Raw genomic sequence first — 16,103 nt, 5'->3', positions numbered from 1 at the left:
AATCTCCCAACCTTTGTTCCTCTTCCCTTTGTTCTTTAATAGATCAAATTCAGGGTTTTATCCTAATTTGCCTTCCTTAATAAGCCAGAATGGATCTTATATATAAAGAAGGGATTTTAGAGGTAGTTTCCCCCTCCAGCCCTAGAATTTCAAGAGATGTCAGTTCTCATGCAAATTCATACCCCCTCCCATGAGTTAGTTTACTTAGTATTTTCTGTAACACCTGGATCATATTTAGTTAATGATAGTTAAACTGTTAGTTTGACTTGCTCAGACATATTTTCCTCCTTACTAGACCATGGTCCTTAAGTCTGTCTCTGGAGATTTGACAGAAGAGGACAATTATTGAAAGGTTTAATAATTCCATGATACCCCTTTTTCTCCTTGCTCTCCTGGCTGTGGGGATAAGTAGTTGCGTTCTTGCTGTTTTTGTTTGTCCCATACACCTCGTGCGCTTGATTTTCCTCCTACTACTCCAGCTAAAGGACATGAAGCCAGAGTAGTTGTTTGTTTTCTATTTTCCATTTCTAGCAGTAATGGTAAGAAAACTCAGAGCAGGTAAAAATCACTATTTTAGTTAAATTTAAAATGATTGCCTTTGAGATAGAGTTTGAAGTAGAAGAATCTTCATCTGTTTTCACTTTAAAGGTAATAATTACTTGATACCTATTTTCACTAGTGTACATTGAAGCCTATTATGATAACAACAAATTTACATCAAGGTAATATAATGAAATTAATGAAAATTATTTTTTTATTTTGGATTACTTTTTTTCTTATACAAGTGAACCTAGTACTGAATTGGAACTGCACAAAGAGTGTTTTGAAGCACAGTAACCCAGGTGGAAACAAACATGCTGTATTTTGGTTTTGGTGTTTTTTTCATTTGTTTGTTTGTTTGTATTTTTGCCTGCATTGGGTCTTCGTTGCTGCGTGTGGGCTTTCTCTAGCTGTGGCAAGTGGTGGCTACTCTTCATTGCAGTGCGCGCAGGCTTCTCATTGCGGTGGCTTCTCTTGTTGCAGAGCACGGGCTCTAGGCGCATGGGCTCAGGAGTTGCGGCGCACGGGCTCTAGGACACACGGGCTTCAGTAGTTGTGGCGCATGGGCTTAGTTGCTCCGTGGCATGTGGCATCTTCCCGGATCAGGCATCAAACCCATGTCCCCTCCATTGGCAGGTGGATTCTTAACCACTGCGCCATCAGGGAAGTCCCTTTTTTTTTTTTTTTAATTACAGTAATTACTTTATCGTCACTGTCTGTCAAATAGATTGTATGTAACAAAAACAGGAAAAATTAAGAGTTGAGTTCATTGTTTTAATTAAGCAGTAACTGGTTTTGGATAAGTTACATTTAGCATCCCAATTAAAATTCTATTCTTCTCCATGTTTTATTACATTTTTCATTTTTACTTTAAATTTGCAATGTTTAAAATTCAATAAGATGTTAAGAGATAAGCCAGAAATGTAGACTATTACAGAAGCCTAGGAGATTTAGTTAATCTGACCTAGATGTTGTTTTGATGATTGAGATTTATTTTTGAAAATAGTTCTCAATTTCAGAATGAAGCACACAGCTGCCGTATAAGTCAGTTGTCCTGCCAGTGTGACAGGCAGATTAATCAGCCACAAAAAGGAAGAGTTTGCCATAAAAGTTGTGCTAGTCAGATCATTGGCATTTGGATGAGACATAATATTGAAAGTTATAAGTGAATGTAGCTCTTGCATTTTGCCATGTTCTAAAGAGGATTATCTAGTATTTTTTCAAGGGCTTTTTGTATACATTTGATGTTGGCTTCATTTTCAATGTAATGCATGTGAAACAAAACAGATAATGTGAGAAAATCCTTGAGTAGAAATTGGGTACAAATGTAAATATTAATGATGTTTGAGAATATATATCAACAGTTAATTTATTCAGCATTTATTTCGTGTATCGCAAAATGTGGGTACTTGCACAGTTAGAATGAGAACACTTATACAACTTCTTCTGTACCAATTTTTCTGTCATTCTACCAAAGCTCTGAGATGTTAGTTCTTGTGTCAGTTTTTAATTTAACATTGTACAATACTATTTTTTAAAATTTATTTATTTAATTTATTTTTGACTGCATTGGGTCTTCGTTGCTGTGCACAAGCTTTCTCTAGTTGCAGCGAGTGGGGGCTATTCTTCGTTGTGGTGCGCGGGCTTCTCATTGCGGTGGCTTCTCTTGTTGCGGAGCACGGGCTCTAGGTGCATAGGCTTCAGTAGTTATAGCACGCGGGCTCAGTAGTTGTGGTGTGCGGGCTCTAGAGCGCAGCCTCAGTAGTTGTGGTGCACGGGCCTAGTTGCTCCGCGGCATGTGGGATCTTCCCGGACCAGGGCTCAAACCCATGTCCCGTGCATTAGCAGGCGGATTCTTAACCACTGCACCACCAGGGAAGTCCCTACAATACTATTTTTAAGAAATAAAAAGTAATGAGGGGGCTTCCCTGGTGGCACAGTGGTTGAGAGTCCGCCTGCCGATGCAGGGGACACGGGTTCGTGCTCCAGTCCGGGAAGATCCCACATGCCGCGGAGCGGCTGGGCCTGTGAGCCATGGCCGCTGAGCCTGCGCGTCCGGAGCCCGTGCTCCGCAACGGGAGAGGCCACAACAGTGAGAGGCCTGCGTACCACCAAAAAAAAAAAAAAGTAATGAGGTAATGAGGACTTATAAATAAGAGATCAGATGTGAGGGTTGCCTGGTGTCGTCCACAAAACTGAGTGGAGAAAGCAGTAAATGTACGTCCTCTGGACTGGAGCAGCCAGAGTAATGAGTATGTTGTTTTCTTATCATAATGCTGGGAAATGTAGTATTTAATAGGGAAGCCCTATTACAGATGATGAAAATACTGGAAGTAGAGTGACAGATCCTTGGAATTATATGTGAAGTGGTTTGTCTTTTATTTCAGTATCCAAAATTGTAAAGTAATTGTTTTGAAGCCAGAGTTATTGACTAAACCTTAGTAATTCCTAATTGAGGCTATAACACACATCTCAATTACTGAAATAAACTAAGACTATGAACTAATTTTAAGTACTTAGCTTGTTTTTAGTACTTAGCTCTTTAAACGTTTAGTTTTAGATACTAGGCAAATGTGTGGTAATCAGAATACTTTTATCACTGATTTTTACAAAGCATGTTTCTTTAAAAGCCATTGGTTTTATCATTGTGACAATTGTTAATAAGTCAACATAACATATTAATAGTTTTTGCTTCCTGAATCTATTGGGATCTCTGAAGTTGTGTGTGTGTGTTTAATTTGACATATTTTGGAGTTTTTTAGTCCATCATTTCAAGGTTTCTTTTTGAGCTACAGAAAGCTTAGCCATTTTTAATAATTAAAGATTTATGGAATGAAAATTGACCTACAAAGTAACGTTTTGAAATAACCCGAATCTTCTAGACACTGGTTAAGTATAGGTTGTTCTAATCCTAAAGGTCTTTGATAACTGTGGGATTAAGTTATAGGTTTCTTTTAGTATATACATTTGGCAGGGAGGAAGCAGGGTCATTAGAAGGAAAACTGTTTGTCTTTGAGGGAAAATTAACATTTAGCTAAAGCCTTACCTGTGTGCTGTATGATTATTTTATTTTACAGACTCCAGGCATTAGAGCTCGGCCCACAAGACTTCAGTGGTTTTGTGATAGATGTATTGCAAGTAATCAGGTTTGTGTTTAATTTCTGGTCTCACTCACCTAAAACTGTGAGTAGAAAGCAAGTGTCCTACATGTCCTGTGAGCGTTTGGGGAGTTCAGGTGATGCAGCATTGCTTATCTTGGTTGTTTTCCAAATAAGCAATAGCTTAATTCTGGTTTCTGAGGTCCAGTGGAATCCCTAAAAATTTTAACTTTGGCTCTGAAGATTTTAGCTTGCTTCATTCTACTTGTTGGTTTGAGCAAGCTAATGTTGTTTCTTTGGCAATTTAAATCTGCTTCAGTCGTTAGTGACCAGAGGAGTCACTTGATGGGAGCCCATTGGAGTTTCTACTTTACCTCTACTCCAGCACAGATATCTGTTCACATCCTGCCAAGAAAAAGCCACAGGGAAAGAGGAGTTTAAAGTTTGCGTGGAGGAATATTCCTATGAACAAATATAGATATACTCACTGAGTCCTCCACCCTAAATATCTTTGAATTCTACAGAATACTCCTTTGTGGAGGTTCCCTCAACTAGATAATTATTCATGTGTGTTATTGACTCCAAAGTGTCCTTTAGCTCTTTAACTTAACATTTAAAAAAAATTATGATAAAATACATATAACATCAAGTTTATCATTTTAGCTATTTTTAAGTGTACAGTTTAGTGGCATTAAGTACATTTACGAAGTTGTGCTCAGTCCTTTAACTTTTGAAGTGAAGTTAATCTGCCCTTTGGGTAAAGTTAATTTGAAGGATTATTCAACTGTGATTTGTCAACTATAAAATGTCCTTTACACAATCTAGATCCATCTGTTAATCTTATTTTTAAGGTTGAAACTCTAGAGAAATTAGTGGAGCTGACACAGAAGCTATTTGAGTGTGATAGAGACCAGCTATACTACAGTCTGCTAAAACTATACAGTAAGTAAGCTGACTATTCCTCGTGTTTTCATTTTGAGACATTTATTCTATGGAAGGCAGTGGCCAGAAAGGAATATCAGGCTGTGAGGAAGCTCTAGGGGTTGTCAAATGTGGAGTCTTAAACAGAGGCTCACGTAGAGGCCAGATTGAATTTTCTCACAAAATGTTATATTGTATCACTAGACACCCTACAATCTTCATAATTTCTGACGTTCTTGCTGCAATAATGAGAAGGTGAGAAAAATCTTCATCAGAGACACAGAATTTAATAGGAGCTTTTGAGGAGAGACTATTCTTTGTTTTCTTTTAATTTAATTTCTTTAGTAGATTTATTAGTCACTTCTATGAATAAGTAATCATTGACATGTTCACGTATGTAGATCTTTTTCCAGAAAAATGCATATTGATGTACAAACTCATTGCTGAACAATTACTTTTTAAAATGTGATTGTATTATAATATAGTTTTGACTCAGTTCTATATTAAAAATGTTTTTCTACATTTTTTCACCTACAAATGGCTACATTGAACAGATATACTAGAATTTACTTAGCCAGTCTCCTACTGCTAGACAAGTGAATAGATTTCAGTTTTCCATATTATAAAATAACACTGCATTAGTCATCTTTGCATCTAATCTTCGTTAACACCCTTAATTGTTTCCCTAGGCTGAATTTGTGTTTTTATTAAGGGTTAAAAGTGATGAACTTTTCTGAAACGTTTGACCTCTATTGTCAAACAGTACTTACTCTAGGACTGTGCAGTCTCTTAGGGTATTTGGGTAGAGAGGAACAATACTTAGAATAGTCAGTGACCTTTCTTCCTTCCTTTCCTTCCTTCTTTTTCTTCATAGATATTTGATCTAGATTTCTTCTTCTCTTTTTCTTTTGGGAAGTTTTCCTTCACAAAACACAGACAGCAATGAATAAGGTGATTTTATTTGTCTTTTTGAACTTGGGTTTATTGTCATTGGAAGCTTTGTCTTACATCTTGATGGTGTATGTAAAATAAGACTTGCTGTAAAATTTACATTTCATTTGTTGGTTGCATTGACATACCACAACGTAATTCTTAAAACTTTGGCTTGAATATGATCAGATTCTGGCACACAATGCTCAGGCTGTTGTTGAATGTATAGAATTTAAAAACTTAGGTTTTAGGTATTTAGTCCTTAATTAGTGGATTATAACCTGTATTTGAGTGCTGATTCTCCCTCCTTCCCCTGCTTTTTCTTACTTTTGAAGAACTGTTTCTTGCTTAAATTCTAATTTTATGCAAACTAAAAAAAAATACTAAACTTATATGTCCAGATGAATCTCAGCCTTTAAAATCATCCCCATAAGAAGACTATATAAACTTTCGTTCAGAAATACTCTGAAGCCCTTACTGTGCTAGCCGTTGAGGTAGGCACTGCAGATAGAAAGGTAGTGCTCTTCAGAAGAGCTAGACCTGAACCAACACCGAGATACCTTGGGGTGAAAGAACAGCTGTAAGGATGCATGAGGTACAGCGGTAGTCCAGGGAAGGATGAGAGGCAGCCAGCCTTACGGACTTCCTTCTCCTCTGCAGATGACCTTTTGCTGTTGCTTTTTTAAAAAGAAAGAAAAGAAAAAACAACTTTGAAGTTCATCTTAAAATTTCCTTTAGGGATAAGCAGGAACTCTTATAAATAAACTCTGAGGTTTATTACCCTTTTCTTTTCTTTAATCCCCTCTATCTGTTCTGATGGACACCCTGCTTCCAGCTCTGTATTTGAGCCAATAGTCTGAGGCGCTCTCCTCTCCTTAGCTGAGTAGCCTCTGAGGCTGAGGTAACATGGGGGTGGCCTCTCATGGAACTGGAAGCTGGAGGAATCATTATAGGGAAGTATACTTTTTAACCCAGTTTGTTTACTTCCCAACTTCTATACGGCTATAAATCAATAATGTGGTTGTGATAACCCTGATCCTTCCCTTTCTGAAGAAAAAGCAAGGTTTCTCCTCCTGAGACCTGGCCCCCTCTGTGTTGCCCTCTGACTTGGACCACTACTTAAATATGTTAAATAAAGCACTGTGGACTCAATTTATTTGAAAAGGAACATACAGTATGGAATGACATATGAAATGTGGCCCTGTAACACATGAAAAAAATCCATGTTTTAGATTGTGGATTTCTGAGAAAATGATTTGTTTCACCTATTGGAATTTTTTATGAGCTCATTCTTTTTCATGATGTAATTTTCACCCTTGAAAGGAGTTCATTTAATTATTTGGGTTTATTTGTTAAAGAGCAGTTTTGCTTGTTTATTTTAAAACAGTACCTTTCACACAGGTATACACACTTATTTTGTTGTGAGTTACAACATACTACAGAAACATGCACAAGACAAAGATACATTGCTCCATGGTTTATGACAGCAGCATCCATATGACTATAATCTAGATTAAGGAATAGTAAATGTAACTCTTTTCATCCCTTTAAATACTAGCTGACCTAAACCTGTTTTCATTTTCTACTTGTTCCATATAATATGATGTTCATAGGTGGTCTGTTACAAGAATCAGCCGTAATTCAAACTTCAGTTCTATCCTTTCTAATACATTTTGACCTTTCATTATGATAGTCTTGTAAAATTAGTTCCTAAACATTACATGAATGAAACAACTCCCTCACCTGCATATGTACTATTATTTCTAAATGACAATACTATAAGGAATATTTTATTTCTAAATGACAGTATTTTCACCTTCTTAACCATTTTCTTATATTTGAAACACTTCAGTTTCTTTACATATACAAAGTAAAGATAGTTTATTCTTTGTATACATACAGTACTCTAGCCAAAACTAAAGCTGTCTTACATTCATAATTTTGTAATAAAAATTCTTTGAATCTGTTTTTAAAACCCCAACATTTAAAACCTGAGCATTTATCCTAAGAAGTTATTTATGTGCTATTTTCTTCAGGTACTTATGACCACTGACATTTCTTTTTACACTGTGTGGTCTTTTCCCCCCCTCCAGTATTATACAAATACAACATGAATATATTCTGAATTACTGAAGATTCAAGCAGTACAGTAGTGTACAGAGCAAAATTTGGAAATGTCATTGTGCGTCCACACCTTAGAGTTCACTTGTCAGTGTCCATCCTTCCAATTAATTCTCTCTACATTTCTATCCATGTATTTTTTTTACATATACACCTATTATTTTGATTGTTTAATGCTCTACATGTTTCATGCTCTGTGTTCTGTGGCTTTTTAAAAATTATTATGAAATAAATTCACAGGAAAAGATATATACTTGCTTTTTCTCCTCTTTTTTCTTTTAATTAATTTATTTATTGATGACTGTGTTGGGTCTTTGCTGTGCGCGGGCTTTTCTCTAGTTGTGGCGAGCGGGGGCTACTCTTCGTTGCAGTGTGTGGGCTTCTCATTGCGGTGGCTCCTCTTGTTGTGGAGCACGGACTCTAGGCGCACGGGCTCTCTAGAGTGCAGGCTCAGTAGTTGTGGCGCACGGGCTTAGTTGCTCGGTGGCACGTGGGATCTTCCTGGACCAGGTCTCGAACCCGTGTCACCTGCATTGGCAGGCGGATTCTCAACCACTGCGCTACTGAGAAGCCCTGCCTTTTCTCCCTTTAATTACCAGCTTCAAGTGCTGGTGTCCCTGGAACCTCCTAAGTTGATCATTAAAATTTTTTTTAATGAGTTTATTAATTTTTTTTTGTATATTTGTTTTTCAGTTTGTCGCAGCCATTATTCTTTTGGGTGCTCAAATTGTCCCATCTTTGGCCACTGGGAACCCCGTCGCATCAGCTCCTGTGTCATTTGACACACCTCATTAGTTTGTTGTGTTTTTTTTCCTGAAATACCTTTTTTTTTTTTTTTGCGGTAGGCGGGCCTCTCACTGTTGTGGCCTCTCCCGTTGCGGAGCACAGGCTCCTGACACACAGGCTCAGCGGCCATGGCTCACGGGCCCAGCCGCTCCGCGGCATGTGGGATCTTCCTGGACCAGGGCACGAACCTGTGTCCCCTGCATCAGCAGGCGGACTCTCAACCACTGCGCCACCAGGGAAGCCCGAAATACCTTTTTTTAAAAAAAAATTTTTTTTTAACATCTTTATTGGAGTATAATTGCTTTACTTTGTTGTGTTAGCTGTATAACAAAGTGAATCAGCTATACGTATACATATATCCCCATATCCCCTCCCTCTTGCGTCTCCCTCCCACCCTCCCTATCCCAACCCTTCTAGGTGGTCACAAAGCACAGAGCTGATCTCCCTGTGCTATGCAGCTGCTTCCCACTAGCTATCTGTTTTACATCTGGTAGTGTATATATGTCACTGCCACTCTCTCATTTTGTCCCAGCTTACCCTTCCCCCTCCCCATCTCCTCAAGTCCATTCTCTACGTCTGCGTCTTTATTCCTGTCCTGCCCCTAGGTTCTTCAGAACCTTTTTTTTTTTAATTTTTTTTTTTTAGATTCCATATATATCTGTTAGCATGCAGTATTTGTTTTTCTCTTTCTGATTTACTTCACTCTGTATGACCGACTCTAGGTCCATCCACCTCACTATAAATAACTCCATTTCGTTTCTTTTTATGGCTGAGTAATATTCCATTGTATATATGTGCCCCATCTTCTTTATCCATTCATCTGTCGATGGACACTTAAGTTCCTTCCATATCCTGGCTATTGTAAATAGTGCTTCAATGAACATTGTGGTGCATGACTCTTTTTGAATTATGGTTTTCTCAGGGTATATGCCGAGTAGTGGGATTGCTGGGTCATAACCCCATTAGTCTTTGAGAGGTCCTTATTTTCAGGCCAAACAAGACCATCCAGGCTTACGTGGCATAATTCCTGTCCCAAACCTGGAGTCCTTATTTTAGAGGGGAATGATGTTTAGAGACCATTATCAGGTGATTGACACATGGGGAATTTAGAAATTGCCCCATCCTATCAGTAATATGTAAAAATTTATCAGCTTTGTAATTAAAATCCTGATCTCTAGAAATCTTCATCTCTTAGTTTAAATACCATAGAAACCCCATGTGAAGTGCCAACTGTTGTTACACACTGGTCAGATAGCCATAAATGAAGCCCCATAACTGTGTCTGTTCCTGTAAAATTCACTGATAGTGTCAAAAATCTTTGGTTTTATAGCTTAAGAGTTCTCAAATCATTTAGTAGTCAGCGCTCTTGTTCTTTAAAGAGGACACGGTGAGTTCCAGGAAAGTGATGGAATTATTGAGGGAGTGTCCATTCCCTGGTCACAGCCCAGGTTTGTGGCTGTTTGATTCTTCAAATAACAAGTATGATTGTTGTTGTCTTGGTTGAAGGAATTTTAAGCCCCAGAGGGATACTGTGAAAGAAAGGCATGGCCCTTCTGTGCCTTCGTGAGAGCACGGCTGCAGATTTTGGCACTGACTAGTTCGATTGCCTCAAATTTTTGTTATGTATTCTGTGATCCAGGTACATTTCCAAGATTTTTTTTTCAAAAAAAAAAAAAGTGTCTATATCTCAGTTGTTTTATGCTGCATGCACTGTCTAGTTCTCACCTGTATTTTGAAAAAATTTTCTTGTTACAAGCTGCTAGTCCATTTGAATAGGTGCATCTCTGTTATATCTTGTCCTCCCAAAGTAGAAGCTTTTCATATAGTTTGTGCTTTTTTAAAAAGAATTACCTTCCCAGAGTTCTTTCAGTCTGAAGGCAGAGTTGTACCTCATCCACCTCTTCACATAACATAATAGTTATGTTAGCTTAAAAATTAATCTCTTTAAAAAACACCTTAGCAGGGCTGTTCCCAGCGCTTGGAAATCTTCCCTGTGTCCCCCACAGTCCATAGTACTCTTTGGCACAGAACAAAAGTGGTTCCCCTTTCCCCTTCTACAGAATTACAGATTTGGGGGCTTGGGTTTTTGTTTTTAATTTATTTAATCAAATAAACTAAAGTGTATTTGATAACCTTTATGTATAAAGTTTTATACATTAACGTACTTGAAAAATTACTCTTGAATTTTACATTACATGAGAACATTTTAATGAAGGAAAAGCATAATTATCTTATGAGAGTCTTGCTTTGAAAATTGATTGTAAATTTAATAAGGGTTTTATATTAGGCTGATTTTTATTGTCAGAGTATGTATAAAATCACTCTGAACTTTAGGTTAATTTCTACCGTTTGGGCCACCTTTCAGCATATTCCTTATGAAAGTTTGGGCTGCAATCTTTGTATGACCCCTGGGAAATACTCTGCTTGTTATCTTTTTCTTTATTGCAGGTTTCTGATGGAGTGTGAATGTGTTTTGTTTTTGTTCTTTGAGTTTTTTACTGCCAGGAGTCAGTTATCAAAAAGCTTAGCTTTTCAGTTTTAGGGTGGGAGGGAAATCTAGGAAAATTCCATGTGTTTTAGTATTTTGGTATTTTTGAGAAACAAATCTACTCATGTTTTCTGGAACATTTGTGTCCTGAAACACACCCTCTTCCTGGAGCTGACCATACACCATTAAGATATTCCTTATTCATATTAGCAAATTTTTTTAAAAAGGCCACATTTAAAACAGTACTTCTTTGTGCCTAATAGGTATATTGAATTTATTGTCATAAGACATTTTTCGTATTTTGCTCTAGTTTTTCACAAGCAGAAATGGCTTGATCTTTTCTTTTTTCAAAACCCGTTAGAATGTTTAAAAATAAGTTCTTGATTCTTAAGTCTTTGCTATTTGTGAAGACTAGGTTACCACATAGAAGGAACTAGATATTTCATTATGAAGGAAGCTGCCTATTTCTTTCCAGTAAACTTCCTGTGATCTTACTTAGTCTGAGGGCATTATCAGAAATCTATTACACACTGACATAGAAATTCTTCACGTTGACAGAAGAGACAGAATTCTCCCTACTTAACTAAGGGAAAAAGGTTTGTTGATTTGTCACTTTTGACAAAAATCATACATTTGCACACTTTCAATCATTTTAGACCTTCAGCTGTGTACTGTACTGTATATGTGTATCCCATCGTCTTTCCAAAGTCTACTGGTCATAGTTGAATTGTTACCTGTTTCTGATTTTGATTTTAACAGTGGGCAATTTCTCAGTTACTTTAAAAAGGTAAACTTTGTGTCAACATGATTTTCAAAGTTCTTAATAAAGTGTGGATTTTTTTTCTATTTTTTAATAGGTAAGTAATTTCTATGGTTTAAAATTCAAAAGATACAAAAAGGTATACAGAAAGAAGTCTTCTTACCTTTGGTCCACAATCACCCTGGTCCTTTCCCTGGAGGCAATGTTTGGAATACTTCCTTCAGCATCAAATAAAAATAGTTCTAAATATTGTCATGAATTCTATTGAGTACGTTCATTAATTTCTGCTTATTTTTACAGAAGTGAATGGTGACTGGCAAAGAGCTGATGCTGTCTGGAATAAAATGCAAGAAGAAAATATTATTCCTCGTGGAAGGACATTAAGGTTATTAGCGGAAATCCTTAGGAACAGTAACCAAGAGGTTCCATTTGACGTACCTGAGGTAATTTGTTTTTAACTGTAAGCATAACAGATTTTGTTGTTTGTCTATAACTTTAGGTTATAGATTAGCCCAGCTTTACAATGAAAAGGTCACTGTTGTGTTTACCACTTTTTGTTTAATTGAATAATTTTATTTTTAAGTTGTGGTATGAGGATGAAAAACATTCCCTGACTTCATCACCCTCACCTGTAGAAGTTAGTCTCCAGAAAGAGCTATTGAATGCCTGCCACAGGAAGAAAGACAAAGGTAAACGTGTACACTGGGGTCTTCTTTCTGATAGCAACATGGGATCTAAGCCCAGCAAATCATTAGTGATCTCGGGTAGAGATGGAACTTAAATTGTATATATTAATTATTTTCTTTTCATTTTTTAAGTTAACAAAGACATTTTGGGACAATTGGGAAAATTTAAATATCGACTGAGTAGTGGGTCATTAAGGAATCACTCATTTTATTAGATACGATAACAGCATTATGATTTATAGGAAAATGTCCTTAAATTTTGAGATCTATAATGAAGTATTGAGAAATGGGGAAAAAAATCAAGATTTCTGTAATTTATTTTAAAGTACTTAAGCCATAAAAAAATGGTTAAACAAATCTGGCAAAATGTTAATTATTAGGTGTAGGTGATGGGTACGTGGAGGGGGTTATTATACTATTCTTTATATTTTTCTGTACATTTGAAATTTTTCATAATAAAAACTAAAACAGTGCATTTTTCAAAAATTACACTTTGAAAATAGCATTATCATTAATTTTTTGGCAAGTGTATTTGTTACATATTTTTACGTGAAAGCAAAAAATGATTAGGGCATTAACCATCATACTAGTGTGTGTTAAGCTGTATCTTGAGGTTGAAGGCAGGTCATGAGCCCTGTTTCTTGCGTTTCTTCCCTTTCTTCAGCAGTAAACTTACCTGAAGGTATGCCTACCTCTATTGTGACTACTTTAAAATTTCTTTGACCATCTTGAGCCCTCTGATACAAGCTTGCCTATCACATTCTAGATGTTTTCATTTAGACTTCGTTGTACTCTCCCCAGCTCATATATTACTTCTGTTTCCTTCATTTTTGTTAATTTTTCTTCATAGAATGCTACTGTTACCTTTAACTCCTCCAGTTTTTGTGTACATTTTCAAGTATGCTTTATGATAATTTAACCATTATGCAGCAGATTTTCTTTTCATTTTAGTATTGACAGTTTTGAGCTCCCTTCAGTAGGAAGTCATCAATTTAGAAATTTATAGAACCTTTTAATTTCTTTTTTTTAATATTGTACTTTTAATTTAATTTTATTTATTTATTTTTGGCTGCGCTGGGTCTTCTCTGGTGCGCACTGGCTTTTCTCTAGTTGCGGCAAGCGGGGGCTACTCTTTGTTGTGGCATGCGGGCTTCTCGTTGCGGTGGCTTCTCTTGTTGCAGAGCACGGGCTCTAGGTGTGTGAGCTTCAGTAGGTGTGGCACGTGGGCTCAGTAGTTGTGGCTCGCCAGCTCTAGAGCGCAGGCTCAGTAGTTGTGGCACACGGGCTTAGTTGCTCTGTGGCATATGGGATTTTCCTGGACCAGGGATCGAACCCGTGTCCCCTGCATTGGCAGGCAGATTCTTAACCACTGCGCCACCAGGGAAGTCCGAACCCTTTAATTTCTTAACTAGAAATTTTGTGACACTGACATAAAGTGTCTGAAGGAGGAATTAAGTTAAGCTCTTAAGCTTGCTTAATACTGCAGAGTAACTTTATTCTTTGAGTCATTTTCCTTTGTTGCATATTCAGTCTATATATCCTTGAGTCTTTCACCATGTATCTCTTAAACCTAAATATAAAGTTCATTATTATCAATGCTATTTAAATATTCTAATGGAATTTTGATTTGATTGAAATGAATGTAAGGTTAGTGTATACTTCCTGTTTAAAGATTCCAAAGCTCCATATATTGCCTTTTTTTAATTGTTGTTTTTATTTAAGTAAAAACATTTTAACCAGCTAACTAAATGTAATGCAGTGTATATTATAAATGTAAAGATATACCCCTATTCTAGTTTTTTTTAATTTTTACAAAAAATAAATTTATTTAATTTATTTTTTTGGCTGTGTTGGGTCTTCATTGCTGCGCGCTGGTTTTATTTGCGGCGAGCGGGGACTACTCTTTGTCGCGGTGCACAGGCTTCTCATTGCAGTGGCTTCTCTTCTTGCAAGAGCATGGGCTCTAGGCACACGGGCTTCAGTAGTTGTGGCTCGTGGGCTCTAGAGCTCAGGCTCAGTAGTGGTGCACAGGCTTAGTTGCTCTGTGGCATGTGGGATCTTCCTGGAACAGGGCTCGAACCCATGTCCCCTGCCTTGGCAGGCGGATTGTTAACCACTGTGCCACCAGGGAAGTCCCCTCTTCTAGTTTCAATATACAATTTACATTTATCTAGTTGGTTTCATTCTGTTAATTCTGCAGAGGTTTGAGTTACTTTTGTGTATATCTCAGAATTGAATGCTTGGCAAAATATGAATATTTTGAAAATTGAATTCAAGACTACAGTTTTAGAAAACCACTAGTAAGCTTTTCTAGATTATTTTGTTACCTTAAATATTCAAATTGTACTTACTGTGTATTTTCATTCAGCAAAGTAGTGAACTATTATATACGCTTGTTGGGATGTAGCCAATAGTTGCAGTACATCATAACGTCTAAGCTCTATTAAAAGGAAAATATATGCATTATGTACTGAATGATAGATTCTGTCTTTTCTTAGTTAACATACAAATATTAAGATCATAACCTTTTTCTCTTGTTTCTCTGAATTTAGCTTGAAAGTTAACTAAGTTTCTGATATTGTCACTTCAGTTTAATTGAAGGGCTAATTCAAACTCCCCTAACTTGTAATGTAAACACAAGCATAATTTCTGCTTGTTTAGAAACCTCCAAAGTAGCTCAGAATGTTCTTCTGAGCGTTAATATCATGTTCATTCCTATTTGTGTGTTCTGTATTTCTTTACATGGAGCTTTATATCCATAAAAGTTCTTATGTGATAGTTCAGTTATGCCCCTTCTTTATTGTGATGTGTTTATACACACCAGAGTGTGGATTGTAGTTTCAGTTGGATGTTTATAGCCAGGCAATTTTATTTCAGAAAAGTAAGTGACTGAAAAGTGTAGTTACTTCTCTTTTGGTAACATCTTTTCATTCACTGACAGTTATTGTGAACAAGTGAAATAAAACTGTTAATCAGTCAAACAAATGTTGCTTAGTTTACTTGTTAGATATCTGTATATTTGAAAATTGTATGTTTTTGTGTAAGTCCTGTCGTAGCCAAATAATTTGATCTCCTAATTTTAGCATTACAGGCTATACTCACTGTAATGCTGTTGTGTTGGAATCTTAACCGCAGGAACCACCCACTTACAGATTCAAGATCGCTTTAAAGTGAATCTTTTGCTCCCCTCAATCTAAATTATACCCCTGGTTTATTTGGACTTTAACACACATTTTGCAATTTATTTTGAAACTGGAAACTGGGATCATCTTTTGATAAACAAATTCAGAAGAGCTCTTTTTCGTTTTTATTGGCATGAAAATAATTTATTGACTTTAGAGAGCTAGTATGAAAAATAATTTTAAAACGAAGCCCTTTCTGGTACCATCCATTTGGATTAAGTAGTAGTTTTCATAACTGTCACTTTGTTTTTTAAAGATTAGAAGAGTGATAACATCTGCTTGCTTGGTCAGTGTGTGTGTCTCTGTAGAGTGGTATAGTGAGTGAGTATTAAAAGAAGCAGAAATATGGGGGTTTCGGGCTTTGTTTTAGGGCTTTTCCCCCTCCTTTTTTGCCATTTCAGAATAATGTCCTCTCATTTTTTGTTGTTTTTTTCCTTCATAGATGCATTTAATATTTTCCTGAAAGCAAAAAAGCAAAACGTTGTGTTCAATAGTGAAACTTATGCCAGTCTTATAAACTTACTGTTGATGAAGGATAATCCTACACAAGCAGTGCAAGTGAAAGATTTGTAAGTATTAGTTCATCTATTA

The 16,103-nt window shown here is 36.6% G+C and overlaps 1 protein-coding gene across 1 annotated transcript in view; it reads left to right on the top strand.

Annotated features, from left to right (window-relative positions):
• Window positions 1-16,103, top strand: part of LRPPRC (leucine rich pentatricopeptide repeat containing) — a 105,933-nt gene that overhangs the window by 67,660 nt on the left and 22,170 nt on the right. The window contains exons 26-30 of the mRNA XM_082671730.1: window positions 3,618-3,686; window positions 4,490-4,580; window positions 11,945-12,087; window positions 12,228-12,333; window positions 15,955-16,081. Coding sequence (XP_082527856.1) covers window positions 3,618-3,686; window positions 4,490-4,580; window positions 11,945-12,087; window positions 12,228-12,333; window positions 15,955-16,081 — 536 coding nt within the window. The remainder of the gene's footprint in view (window positions 1-3,617; window positions 3,687-4,489; window positions 4,581-11,944; window positions 12,088-12,227; window positions 12,334-15,954; window positions 16,082-16,103) is intronic.

Source organism: Grampus griseus (assembly GCF_964374135.1).
Source record: "Grampus griseus genome assembly, chromosome: 15".
In the NCBI taxonomy this organism is placed as follows: domain Eukaryota; kingdom Metazoa; phylum Chordata; class Mammalia; order Artiodactyla; family Delphinidae; genus Grampus; species Grampus griseus.
Note: the sequence above shows the minus strand (reverse complement) of the source record. Positions and strands in the feature narration are given on the sequence as shown.